This window comes from Salmo salar, chromosome 24, assembly GCF_965601325.2.
Source record: "Salmo salar chromosome 24, fSalSal1, whole genome shotgun sequence".
Classification (NCBI taxonomy): Eukaryota; Metazoa; Chordata; class Actinopteri; order Salmoniformes; family Salmonidae; genus Salmo; species Salmo salar.
This window is the reverse complement of record NC_138314.1, coordinates 24,953,643-24,966,735: the sequence shown is the minus strand read 5'-3', so window position 1 is coordinate 24,966,735 and position 13,093 is coordinate 24,953,643. Positions and strand designations below refer to the sequence as shown.

The following is a 13,093-nucleotide window of genomic DNA, read 5'->3' as shown; positions in this document are numbered from 1 at the left end:
TATCTTCCATTTTTGTGAGTAACAGAATGGAATCATCCATGTCATGTGTTTTAAGGTTTCCATGGGATGTGAAGGGCAGAGCACAGACCTCATGGGTTTGATCTTGCAGGGCTTGGGTCTGGCCGGTGGGTCCGGGGCACTGTGGATCTCCTCAATCAGCTGACGGGTGACTTTGAGTTTGGGTAGTACCTCCTCCGCCTCGTAGCGCGTCAGTCTGTTCTCATTACTGATCAGGTCGAACAGGGACAGGTCCAGGCTCTAGAAAAAGACAAAGGGAATACAAGTGTGTTTTGATTAACCAATCTAATCAATTTTATTCCACGTCACTCAGGTGAGCATTACTAATGAAAGTGAATAAACTGGATTAAACCTCCAGGTGTTTTAGCTGTGTGTGGTACTGGTACCCTCCTAGTCCTACCGTGCGTTGGTCCTCCTGCAGGGCTCCCAGCACCAGGGAAGGGGTGTTGTACTGCAGAGAGGAACACACGTAGGAGCTGCTGGTCTCCCTGATGTTTACTAGGTCTGGGTGGTTACAGATCCTCTGCAGCTGCATCAGCACCTGCAGCACACTCACAAAATGACCAGTCTTCAATGCCTCCTGGGCTCTAAGGGCAGACAGAAGACAGAGCACAAGACATTCATAAAGAGGGTAAGTGAATTTAACATTGAGCAACAATGCTCCGATAACAAAAATAATAGGGCTGGGAATTGCCAGGGTTCTCACAGAACAATAATCTGTCTGTAAACAATTGTTGGAAAAATTACTTTTGTCATCACAAAATACATGTCCTAACCGACTTGCCAAAACTATAGTTTTAACAAGAACTTTGTGGAGTGGTTGAAAAACGAGTTTTAATGACTTTAATGACCTAAGTGTACGTAAACTTCCCACATACATACATATTTTCTAATTGATAGTTAGGCATCAAAAAACAATATAATATCTTACCCAAAAAAGATTGCCATATGCAACTATCGACCCCCCCATCTAACGAATAATCATGCCTTTCCAGGTATAGAACCTGTGCTCAAATATTCAGTCCGAGTATAGAACTAAATACTATACTAATTACCATACATTAGGCAGAGGTTATGTGGTGTCTGGAGGGCCAACTCACCCTGGCTGAGTGAGGATATCTTCATACATGCTCTTCTGTCTGCTAGAAAGGCGACACTTGAGGATGTGTTCATACTTCTTAGGAAGCTGCTTCTCCACGTCCCTCTTACAGCGCCTCAGGATGAAGGGTTGGATCATCTGCAGAGGAGAAAGGATGTCAGATTGAATGGTATCTAGGTGTGAACAGCTCTGGTAAATGGGAATCCTACTGATGACCAGTGGCACTGATAAACACTTAAAATTGGAAAGCAGTGATATATATACACACACACACACACACACACACACACACACACACACACGACGTCAGAGCTCTGGCTCTGCGCTTCGCAGCACTATGGGTTTTGACTGATTGCCGTTCTGAATTGAAGCATCTCGGTCGCCCGCCCGATCCCTCCCGCTAATTGGGCAACTTTTGCTGACTTTTTGTTTGTCTGGGTGAGGGAAATGCTGTAAATTAAGAGGACTATGTATTTTTAAAGATGAGACATTGAGGATTATAATAAATACCGCTTTGATGTCATACAAGCCAGCAAAACACCCGTAAGTCCAAAGGTGCACTTCACATACCCATATCACAAAACTCATGTCAATGTTTATGATCACTATGTTTGGTTGTCCTGAACAGAATGAGCCGGTTTGTCTATTGTGAAGAAAATTTGCTGCAGCACACGCACCTGAATAGTCATGACTCCTTTCTATGGCTCACCAAAATGATCTGTTTCCATGAAATGCACTGTGAAATCCCAATACTGTTATATGGTATTTTATAACAGTCTGAAATGATGCCCACCTGACCCAGATTGTGATTTATAATGGAGAGTTTTTGGACCGCGTAAACAGTAATTGTGTGATGGCGGGGACGCAGGTTCCAAAAAGCGTGCCTGCTCTAGTTCTTATAGTTGAAGACTCTTCCAGTCCTAAAAGTGCATTGAAACTGCTTAGGAACTGTACACACTTTGGAACGGTGTGTGGCTACTTAGGAACTGTACACACTTTGGAACGGTGTGTGGCTACTTGGAGACACCAGTTAGTCCTCTCACTCAAACCCTTGTAATTTGTTGGTCATGTGTCACACCTACCCCACATTTTCCAGGAATAGTCTTATGTTACTGAATGTATCCAGAGTATTTTCAGATTGATAACAACAAACGCGGTGAAAAGTACAGTAAATGTAAAATTTACATTACTGTTGATTTTAGTCTTGTGAACTGTTGTGCACTCACCTTTGATCTAATCATTTCCCCATAATCACCAAACTGTTCCCTTTCAATTGCTACCATGCTTATGCAGATACTATTCACATTTCTTCTATAAGAAACATTTCAATTTAGCCCTATGCATATAGGACAATCCCCACGAGAGTAAAGGGTTAAGCAAAGATATCTTCTTTAATGACCAGAAACACTCATTAGGAATGAAAGAACCTTCCGATACACAATCACTTCACACCACAACTGAAAGCGCCATCACATTGATGGATATCAATGACTAGTGACTGACAAACTCTCAACACACAAGCATTAGGAAGAAGAGGGGTTTGGTTGTAACCCTACACTCACCCTGTGTAGGCGGATGACCAGTTTGTGGCAGTAGTCCTGGTTCTGGTCTGTGCCTGGCTTGACAGGGAAGTCTGTGTAGGGTCTGGTGATTCCTGGCAGGAGGAAGTGGATCATGGTCCACAGCTCCTTCAGTGTGTTCTGGAGTGGAGTGTTGATGAGGAGGATCCTCTGCTGACTGGAATACAAACCACACCAACACATCATTTTGCTTCTCTTACTCTAACAATTTAAAAGCCCACACCACATAAGAGTTTAGCCTTCTAAACAAACTTTCATTTCATGCTAAGCTGAGACCAAAAGGCCTCCAGCAGACCAGTCTGTGTGGGGGTGTAACCATGGTGCCACCCTAAAATAAGAGTTGTTACCTCTTGAGCGCAAAGATGGTTTCCCAATGTTTCTCTGACATGTTCTTAATGAGCTGCACCTCATCCAGGACCAGGTGCTTCCACCTCCTCCTCAGGAAATGGCTCTGGTCCTTCAGCAGCAGCTTGTAGGACGTCACACACACATGGAAGCTGTTGGTCTCCGCCCACCACTGGAGACACAACAACACAAGTTATGGACAGACAGAAACACAAACTGGTAAACAAGGGCATTTTAAATAACAGCAGAAGCCAAAAAGTGGTTGAGAAGAACATTTCAATCTTTATGGCATTCTATTCATGAGAAGTGTGCATTATATATTGTCACATTTGGTGCTGCTGTCCTGCTCAAAGTCTCTCTGCTTGAATGGACTCAATATCATGGGGCTGTCTGTTGAAAAAGGTCCTGTTGAAACAGATCATTACTAGTTACCCTTCTCTTTGCTCTGCGTTCCTGTCTGTTGCCAAGGTAGAGGAGGATCTTAAGGCCGGGACACCAGCGTTTAAACTCCATCTCCCAGCTCAGCATCTTACACGTCCTCACCACAACCAGATGGGGGCCCCAGATGCCTGAAAATGTATTTGTATTTAAGTCTATATGAATGTTTACGTGCATAAAAAGACCTACATATTTACATAAATAAACAAAAGATAAGCATTGAATGAAGTCTTCAGCAGTAGATTACCCTCTTGACAGGCCAGATGGGCCAGGTAGGCCACAGTCTGCACAGTCTTGCCCAGCCCTGTCTCGTCTGCTAAGATGCCATTGAGGTGTTTCTTGTGGAGACTGGCTAGCCAGTCCACTCCAATCTGCTGGTACTCACGCAGTGATCCGTGCAGCAGGAAAGGAGCCTGGCTGCGGCCCTAAGATGCATAGCAAAGTGTCATAATGATTCCCTGTTTGTACATGTTAACCCACTAACTGTCCTCTTAAATATATATTTCATATATTACATTGTTTCCCCCATTTATCTTTCCAAACTCCTATCATTGACAAACTGGTTAAATGACAGTGAACGACCGGTTCAGTGAGAGATGTGATGACTCACGGAAGTGGTGGTCCTGGCACTGCCCTTGGGTAGGATGAGTTCTGTGGCGGCTGCTACCTCTGCTATGTCCTTCTTGGGCTTCCCGTCAGCACCAGGGGGGCTGGTCTTTTCAGAACCTCGATACTGGTCCACACTGAGCAGGGAGTCTATCACTACAGCCTCGTGGGGGGTGTCCAGAGAGGACTCCATCTCTGAGGGAACAATGACTACATCAGCACCACTGAGGGAACACCACCAGTCTACAAATCCCTTTGCTTTGAAACTAATAATCTTGGCATAGCAATGAGCATGAGGCACATAGCTAGACTGGAACACAGAGATGAAGTATATATGTAGAGTTTAGGTGCACCTTCAGTCTCATCCCTGCCATCCTCATCACTCTGTGGGGAAGGCTGGGGCCAGTCAAAGTTGTCAGCGTAGGCACCAGCATACTGTTTCATCAAAGCATCCAGCGGCATCTCAGCTGAGAACGATACAAGACACAGAAGAAAGGCTCAATAGACACAAAAGACTAAGGGGCGCTTTTAAACCCTACATGAGTAATGAAAAAAACAACAAAGGTAATCGGGAGAAATCGGTCACTAATTATAGTAAGAGAAAACAGTGCATCGTGCTGACCATCTTTAGCCAGGTCTCCCAACTCTGCCTTCTGATCAGCTGTCACCTCCATGGCTTCCTGCTCCTCTATGGTGCTCTCCTCATCCTGAACTGTGAGAGAGAACAAAGACAAGATACAACACTAAACAACTGCTCAATGCAACAGTACAAAATGATAAACCAGTAAAAATCACTGGAGACACAGTTTTGCACACATACCTTCTTCTGCCAATGAAGTGCTGGACTTTCGCTTCCTTGTTGACATATTGGGCTCCTGTGAATGAGATTCATTTTGAATACACGTCCCTGCATAAACCTGACTATGTGTCTGGACATTCTGGACAACCAGAGTGAGTCTGTACAGCCACCGACCTCTTTTTCTGCTTTCACTGCGGTTGCCAGAGCAGGTTTAACATCTTGTCCTGTGACGCAAAGAATAACCAATATATTCAAAACGACATTATGAAATTGATTGTTTTACATCAATTTCAAAAAGCTGTTGAATAAAGTCTCACCTTTACTCGTTGCTCTCTGCAGGCTGAGTGTTTTCAGTCTTTTCTCATAAATCTGGAAACGCAGTTTAATTTCCACAACCTGAGAGAAACCAAATGGAACAGATGAAGAAGGACAGAGTCGATGACACTACAGGTCTAAGGACAACAATGGAAAAGTTTCCACATTAAGAGAAATGTACCTGCTCAATGTTGGACCAGAAGAACTCCACCTCTCTGGCGATGGTGCTAGCAATGTGACGGAGACGCAGTTCTTTCTCTTTCTTGGATCCCTCTTCCATCTTCTTCTGCTCGTCATGGTAACGGGAACAGGTGCGAACCAGCTGGGGAATATGCAATTATGATCAAGTAGTACTGAAACAATGTACAAGTACATAAGAATCACAGACATTACTTCAGTAAAAGTACAATAAGAGAACTCAGCCAGCATACCTTCTTGGCAGCAGCCATCTTCCACCTCCTCTCCTGGGCAAAGTCAGCTGCCATCCACTGCATCTCCTCCAGTAGGTAGTCCCAGTGGGATTTGGGCCGAGAGGACTCCATGAGCTTGGGCAGCCTGCTGGCTGACCACTGGCCCTCTTTCCTCAGCTCAGAGATACGCTGGTGCACCTGGCTCTCCTGGGTGGGGGAGTCAGAGAGAGGTCACATTATGAGCAGCCGGAAAACAAAAGCACTTGCAGAATGACCGGTTCCTCAGAAGTAACACCTCACCAGTTTGGCCTGTTCAGCTTGTTTGTCATGTGAACTCCCTTCTGATGACTGCATACCCGAGCCCTGACCAAAGCCTCCCATTTTGACTGTGGAGGTGCCGTTGGGCCCGGCTAGTTTGGACTGTGTGGCAGGGTTGATGTTGGACCCAGAGGGGCGGAGGGGGCCAATTGTGTGGGGGGAGGGGAGTGAGTTGGGGGCGTTGAGGGGGGCAGGAGACATTGAGGGGTTGGACAGAGAGTTGGTCATCATTCTTTGGCCAGGTTGGTTGGAGTCTGCTCCAGGACGAGTGAGGGCCACAGTCTGATCAAGGGAGGAGAGAGAAGACAAAACATTGATCTACAAACCTATGAAAACATCCAAAAACCATGCGATGTTTGGAAGCTATCTTCTAGACTCACGGCCTGTGCTGGCTGCAGCATGAGCTGGGGCTGCTGAGGCTGCATTTGGAGGTGAAGACCAGACTGCATCTGCTGCTGGAGCTGGGCCTGGAGCTGTATGTGGGGGTTGACTGGAGCCATGATGGGTCCAGCCCCCTGCACCTTCACCTGGAGCTGATTGGCGGCCTGGGCTGAGCTCTCCACAAGTAGGGGCTGCTGAGAGAGAGCCATGGGCAGGACTGCCATGGGGAGGGCGCCCTGGGGCAGGCGGCCTGGCAGCTGGGGGGGAGGAGTGTGCAGGCTGGCTGCATTCTGCACTGGAGGCCCTTTGGACGGGTCATACTGTGGCTGGTTCTGCTTCTGCCCGGGGATCTGGACTGTCTGCGGGTTGGGGGGCATCCCGCCTGGAGCACAGTAACCAAGTCATAGGGAACACAAAGGGATGGAGTGGAGAAAGGATAACAACATGTGGCTGTGAGTTAGTGTTGCTGTGGTTCCTCGATCCAAGTGTTGTCATGTCATACCAATCCTGCTCTCTCTGAAATGAAGGCCTGTTAAAAGATAAGACTTATACACGGTGCAGATAGCGAGGGACTGAGCAGTAGTCAGGCCAGAGGGCCACTTGTACCTCATACGTAAGCCATTCTTTTTCAGTACTGACTGAACGTGATCATCAGATTCTAAAAGGAAAGTGTTTACAGCTCCATCTATTGTAACAGCTACCCAGAACGTATGAATTGGATGTACGTTATGTCAACAGTAGTGTAGTTCTTACTGTTGAGGAAGAGTGAAAACTAAAATTATACAGCACAATGATTACAGAAGAAACAAATCAATGTGATCATCTACATGTTCTTCAAATAAAATACTACGTTTGTTAATGCAAAAATAAAAACATTCTCTGTAAAATGTTAAGAGAATGTGATTGAAACAGCTAAACTAATCATGCATAAACACCTTCAGCAGAGGGACTGAGAAGAAAGGTTTCCAAATCAAACTAAATAGAAAATACAGAAGAAAAATAAATAAATGCGCAATCACAAAAACACCTGATGTTTAGCATGCATGAAGCAATGTAGTTCTTTTGTGGAACATAGAACATAGCAAAGCAGAGAAGTGAGCAGGACACACATGGGATCTTGCAGACAGCAGGCCTGGGCTGAGCATAGCTGTGCACCCTGACTAAGCAGCACTTGTCTTACCCCTCCCTGACCATCACTCACATCACCTAGACCACATCAACACCTGGACCTGACAGACACACTCACACCACGCCAACCTGTGACATGTCATGACTGCACCAAACCTCATCTACCCGGCTCCCCTTCTTCCTGCTACGACTGAGGGAAAGAGGCCAAGTCAGAACGATATGCCATGGAAACAGATGGGGGAAACCAAAAGGATGAGCATGATGGAACAAGTAAACAACAGATGCTCTTGATGACTGACAACTGAACATACAATTGAGATGCATTGTGAATCCATGTTGACAACGCAAGGACAGACAACGGAGGGGGACAGGGGTGCGGGATACGGATGGATGAGAATGATGACGAGTATAAAAAAGGAGGAACGAAAAAGCAATCATTAAAATGAGCAAACATGCCCCACTGAAAAGAGATGAATTTTTTCCAGGGTTCCTCCTTTCTCACTTTCCGTGATCCGCTTGCGAAATAGCCAAAGCTCCAACGGCACAGGAAAGTCCGTCCAAACAGACGATCGAGAAGAACAAAACTTCAGAAAAGAAGAAACGGATGGAGACGGATGATCAATAAAACAAAAGTCAAATCATAAGACATGGCATCTTCCCCGTGAGAGGCTACTCCTTTTCTTCAGACTTGTTTTTAAAAAATCTTCTTCCCCATTTTAGCCCTTGGTCTAGAGAAAAAGAGCATGCTGGGAGAGCTAAGACTGAACTTCCTGAGGTCTGCTGGGGTGTCTGTCCAGCGGATGGATGAAGATCGCTTTGTTGATGCTGCTTGGAGGTTTTCGTTGGAGACGATGGGACGTTGTTGGAATTCAGTTTGTTTCTTTGGATTAAGGACACGTCCAGCAGCATTGAACAGAACACAGAACGGCCTGGTAGTAGCACTCCTACCTTGCGCTGTCGGCATAAGCTGCTGGAGTGGAACGCCAGGTGATCCTAAAGCACCAGGATGCTGGAAAATCATTCCATGGCGACCAACTTCAATCCGGGACCTCTTAGCCTGATCTGGGATTTAAAACACACAATACCCTCATAACGGAAAAAAGACACTCGGCAAACAGCAATGACCTTCTGTACACCATACAGACCACCTCTCCTTCCTTGGGTTAAGACTTCTACACACAGCGCTAGTAGAAGATGGCAAATATCTAAAAGCAGAAGCAATTTAAGGGAAAAAAAGAAAGAAATAACAAAAAGAAAGAAAAGGGAGAGTAAACAAACCAACAAAAGAGCCACGGGAGTGTGCTGTCCTTGCCTTACCTGCTTGTGCCATTGCCTGTTGCCTCTTAAAGGCATCCATGTCCCCTGAGTTTGTCATGCTGCCAGCTGCTCCCTGGTGCACCTGAGGAGACATTTCCAAGGGTTAGTAAAAGCTTGGCAATCTAAAATAAAACATTTAAGAGAGACAAAGATAATCAGTTCCATCCTCTCTACGTAGGGGTTGCAGTCATTTGGTGCCCCATCACCCTTCTCTACCTGGAACTGCTGCTGGGAAGAGAATGCTGCTGAAACATTGGGTGGAAGCTGTGTAGCTATGGCAACTGGTGTTCCGGCCTGTCCATCCTTTCCAGTTACAACCTTGACCTGGGAGTGGCACAGAGATTTGAACTAAATTCATATAGCCTATATACAGGATAAGAAGTAGAGACATTCTGAATGTATGACATGATAGATCATTCAATTCTGTAACAGTACCTCATCATTGATGACCTCAGACTGCTCCTCCTCTTCCTCTTCCTCCTCAAGGTCAAGGTCATTCTGTCTCAGGTAAGTGAAAAGCGGGACACAGGGCTTCTTCTTGAAAGCCAAATAGTCCATCATGTTCCCCTGGAGGTGCTGCAGGAAGAACAGCTCAATCAGGTAGTCTTTGAAGACCTCCTTCAGACCCTCCATCTTCTTAGTGTGGTGCTCCAGACACTGCTTCCTCAGCTGGGCCACTTCTGGGTTTGAGGGTGCAATTTCCTCCAGCTTTTTGGGTATCTGTTTCTTGATGGACCCCAAGCACATGCCGGTAGGGGTGAGAGGGGTATTGGGGATGCCTTGGGGAGGGTTAATGAGGGAAGGGCTGGAGGGAGGAATGGTGGAGGGCATACTGAAAGACACTGTGGTAGCTGTCCCCACTCCAGTTACCATACCCTGTGAAGTCTTCTCAAATATCATGGGACGCGCCAGCTGCCCCTGGATGATACTGCTGATTTGAGGTGGCAAGTTGGAGGTGGTTATGTGGCCTGAGCCCCCCAGCGTGGGCAAAACAGTCCCACTGGCCACAGGACTCTGAGGTCCGAGGTGGTGGATGGTGCCTCCCGTCTGTGAGTGGGGCTGGGACAGACTGCGTTCACGCACAGAGCCTGGCACCCCTGGGGAGGCCAGCTGCACCTGCCCAGCTGTGGTTGGAGTTAGCTGCGTCAGCCCTGTCCCATCTTGGTAAACAAAATGTCCACTTCCAGGCGGGCTGCCAAGACTGATTTGTCTCACAAGCATGCCAGCATCAACAAAGCGTGTTGGGCTCTGTCCACACAAACCCAGTCCTGTTACAGGTGCCCCTGGTCGCTGGAGGGGGACTGGGCTGTGCTGAGTGGGACTTTGTGGCTGCATGGATTGTGGCAGAGGTGAGGTGACCTGGATATAGGACGGGGCAGGCTCAAACCTCCACTGCGGGGCCGTGTGCTGGAAGCCGGGAGAGCCTGGGTTCTGGAGGGGGAGCGGGGTGAGGGTGATCTGTTGGTTGCCCGTCACCATTTGACTGACATTTTGTAAGGTGATGTTCATGTTCTGGCCTGTGACAGGGCTGCGGCTCATTATTATCTGGTAGTTGGGGGACTGGGGGCCTGAAGGGCTGGCTGCAGATGCAAACGTGGTCACAGTTGATTGTGGGTGGTTGGCTGTTGCCTGCTGTTGAGTAACTGCCATGGTCTGCTGCTTCTGGTGGTCTTCTGCTTCAGATCCAGTGGTGGACTTGGATCTCTGAAGTTGCCGTTGCACATTCTGTGGTCCACTCCCATGGTGCATTGCGTAACACTGTTACTGTATGGGAAACAATACCTGTAGAGGATAGACATTCAAATCATGTAGTCAATATTGGTGATATTTTATAGTCCATCTTAGTCAATCAAACATTGACATATTCTTTGTAACAATGACAATCAGTCACAATTTCGCACATAACTTCATGATACTGAAACATTACCATTTTTTTTTATTTTGAAAGCCATTAGTGAATGGCTTGGCAAAATGTCATGATGAGTTTCATCACACACACGCTAGTTAGCTAGACATTCACTGTTAGGCGAGAGACGCAGATGAGCATCTTGAGTGACAGCTATAGAGCTAGTTAGCTAACCATTGTTGTTGGCAGAATTTGACAGGCAATGTAGCAATGCTATTGAGCTAACGTTAACTAGGTAATGTTAATAGTTAGCTACCTGTCTAGCTTATTTCGTGTTATGTCATTAACTAGCTAACACCACCGTCATAACCAGCCGCACTGATTAATAAACCATAACGTTACGGCTGTAACTACAGCTTTTCAAATTAGCTGTAGCCAGCTAGCTAAATTATACTAATGTTGAACGGCCTTGTCCTACTAGCTAGCTAGCTCAGATATGATATCGCTAGCTAACATTAGGGTTTAGTATGATATTAGCCAATGCAACTCAACGTTGTCCATGTATGGATGAAATATGTACGGTGCTTAGAATATATTTTTGGAGAAGTCAACTAAACGTCCATATACTTAACACGCGAAAGGCCGAAATGCCGCTCCTTCCCTCCGATAGTAGCGTGCTAGCTAATATGTTAGCCGCAGGGTAAATAGACATCACCGGATCTTGTTACTTACAGCAAATACAACTCCCGCGGTAGTCTCATCAATCAAAACGTATTCTTTAAAACAAAGACAATAACTATGTAGTGTAAATACTGCTATACAGCAATACTACACTTAATGCATTGGACATATTTCATTCTGAAACATGGCGGTGGCCACCTTATTTTTTTCTATCTATTCCTTGAAAAACCGGAAGCAGTTCCGTTTCAAAGGAAGTGAACAACCCTGGACTCGTGCTGATTGACAGGAATGTAAACCAACCCCTCAACATACAATAGAGTAGATGTGATTTCTAGTACCTCTATGGGCGCATTGCCCTTAACCACAAATAGCTTAGTCTAAGGAACTTTAAATAACCTAGCTATAGCCAATTGATTCTCTCATGCTACTTTATTATATTAATTGTTTATATTTTGTATTCCCTAAAACCAACTGCAAAACATGTCATTGCACTATAAAGATGCGTCAAACTCAATACATATCGTCATGAACTATGACCATTCAAAATATTGTAATGGCTTTAACTTCCATCTCCACCTACTAATGCCTCACATCAAAACATGCCTCCTCTGTACTGTAGTTCTGGATTTGGTCAAATGTTCTGCTGAGCAGCTGGCAAGTGTAGAGTACAACAGAAACATCCCACAAAATGTTATAGACATTTTATTTTAATCACTCATCTCATATGAAACTGATTTTGGTAGCTTGGTTTTGGTGAACAAGAACATACAGTCAAAACAATTACTCAACATATTTACAAAGACATTTAAAAGGTGCCTAATTTTTATTTCAGAAAGCTGATACCATTGTCTTTCAGAAATAGGTCAATTCAAATGTATAGCCACAGGCAGTAATATAAAAACCAAACACAAAAAAAGCCCAGAATTACACAAAATCGTACTAATAATAATTACTCTATCCAGTGATGCCTGATAAATCCAGTAGATTAACAGTAGCATACTACCGGCCTGGCAGAACATACTGTAGCATGACACACAACCACAACACACACTGCTCTCAGAGTGGAGTCAGACAGAACCACGCACAATCCTCTTCTTCTCCCTTGTGGTACTAAGCATGTTGGGTGCTAGTCTGTGGGTTGAGAGAAGCTATATCAGTGGTCTTGTCACTGAGCATGTTTTGTTCAAAGTGCTTTTGTGTGTCATCAGCGAGGAGCGCCATCTTCACAGAGGACAGAGGGACACCAGAGGCCAACATAATGAGAGACATTAATACTTAATATCTTCAAAGAAATGTGTGTGCACATGTGTGTGCGTGCGTGTGTATCTATAAGCTACTTAAATTTACTTATGTTGTCGATGTCAGCCTGCTCTGTGATGGTAAGGAACTCTCCATGAGCAGCAGGGCTTTGTGGTATCTCTTGATGGGCACCTGGCCACGGTGGAACATCTCATCTAGCGCTGCTGACAGCACCTGGACACCAGAAACACAAACACTCAGCTATTAACATTGATCTTACAATATTATAACCCCATCATAAATACTGCTGTTAAAGTAATATAGTAAAATTATATTTACAGTATCTACTATCCATCATATACCCTACACTACGTCCAATGATTCTACTATATAAAACTGAAGACCACTATAGAAAGACAGCACATAAAGGACAAGACAGGGACCTATCATACTGTCCAGTGAGAGAGGAGGCATTACCATTGTCACGGTGTGACTGTAGATTAGTTTCACTACAGTGGTGTAAAGTAATTAAGTAAAAATTCTTTAAAGTACTACCTAAGTAATTTTTTTGAT

At 45.3% G+C, this 13,093-nt stretch overlaps 1 protein-coding gene across 5 annotated transcripts in view; it reads right to left on the bottom strand.

The window, feature by feature from the left end:
* ep400 (E1A binding protein p400) overlaps positions 1–11,519 on the bottom strand; it is a 34,131-nt gene extending 22,612 nt beyond the window's left edge. For 4 of the 5 annotated variants that reach the window (XM_045707193.2, XM_014171825.3, XM_014171824.3 and 1 more), the window contains exons 1-22: positions 11,333–11,519; positions 9,190–10,536; positions 8,971–9,078; positions 8,755–8,836; positions 8,386–8,499; positions 6,309–6,691; positions 5,911–6,210; positions 5,632–5,817; positions 5,382–5,522; positions 5,203–5,281; positions 5,060–5,109; positions 4,907–4,961; positions 4,709–4,798; positions 4,440–4,553; positions 4,091–4,281; positions 3,728–3,905; positions 3,475–3,611; positions 3,045–3,214; positions 2,680–2,854; positions 1,119–1,255; positions 419–605; positions 89–258 (exon numbers count right to left, since the gene is read on the bottom strand). In XM_045707193.2, the coding sequence (XP_045563149.2) occupies positions 89–258; positions 419–605; positions 1,119–1,255; positions 2,680–2,854; positions 3,045–3,214; positions 3,475–3,611; positions 3,728–3,905; positions 4,091–4,281; positions 4,440–4,553; positions 4,709–4,798; positions 4,907–4,961; positions 5,060–5,109; positions 5,203–5,281; positions 5,382–5,522; positions 5,632–5,817; positions 5,911–6,210; positions 6,309–6,691; positions 8,386–8,499; positions 8,755–8,836; positions 8,971–9,078; positions 9,190–10,503 (4,361 nt within the window). In that variant the 5' untranslated portion in view covers positions 10,504–10,536; positions 11,333–11,519. The remainder of the gene's footprint in view (positions 1–88; positions 259–418; positions 606–1,118; positions 1,256–2,679; positions 2,855–3,044; positions 3,215–3,474; positions 3,612–3,727; positions 3,906–4,090; positions 4,282–4,439; positions 4,554–4,708; positions 4,799–4,906; positions 4,962–5,059; positions 5,110–5,202; positions 5,282–5,381; positions 5,523–5,631; positions 5,818–5,910; positions 6,211–6,308; positions 6,692–8,385; positions 8,500–8,754; positions 8,837–8,970; positions 9,079–9,189; positions 10,537–11,332) is intronic. The other variant, XM_014171826.3, reaches the window with a different exon arrangement.
* Positions 11,520–13,093: the final 1,574 nt, after the last annotated feature.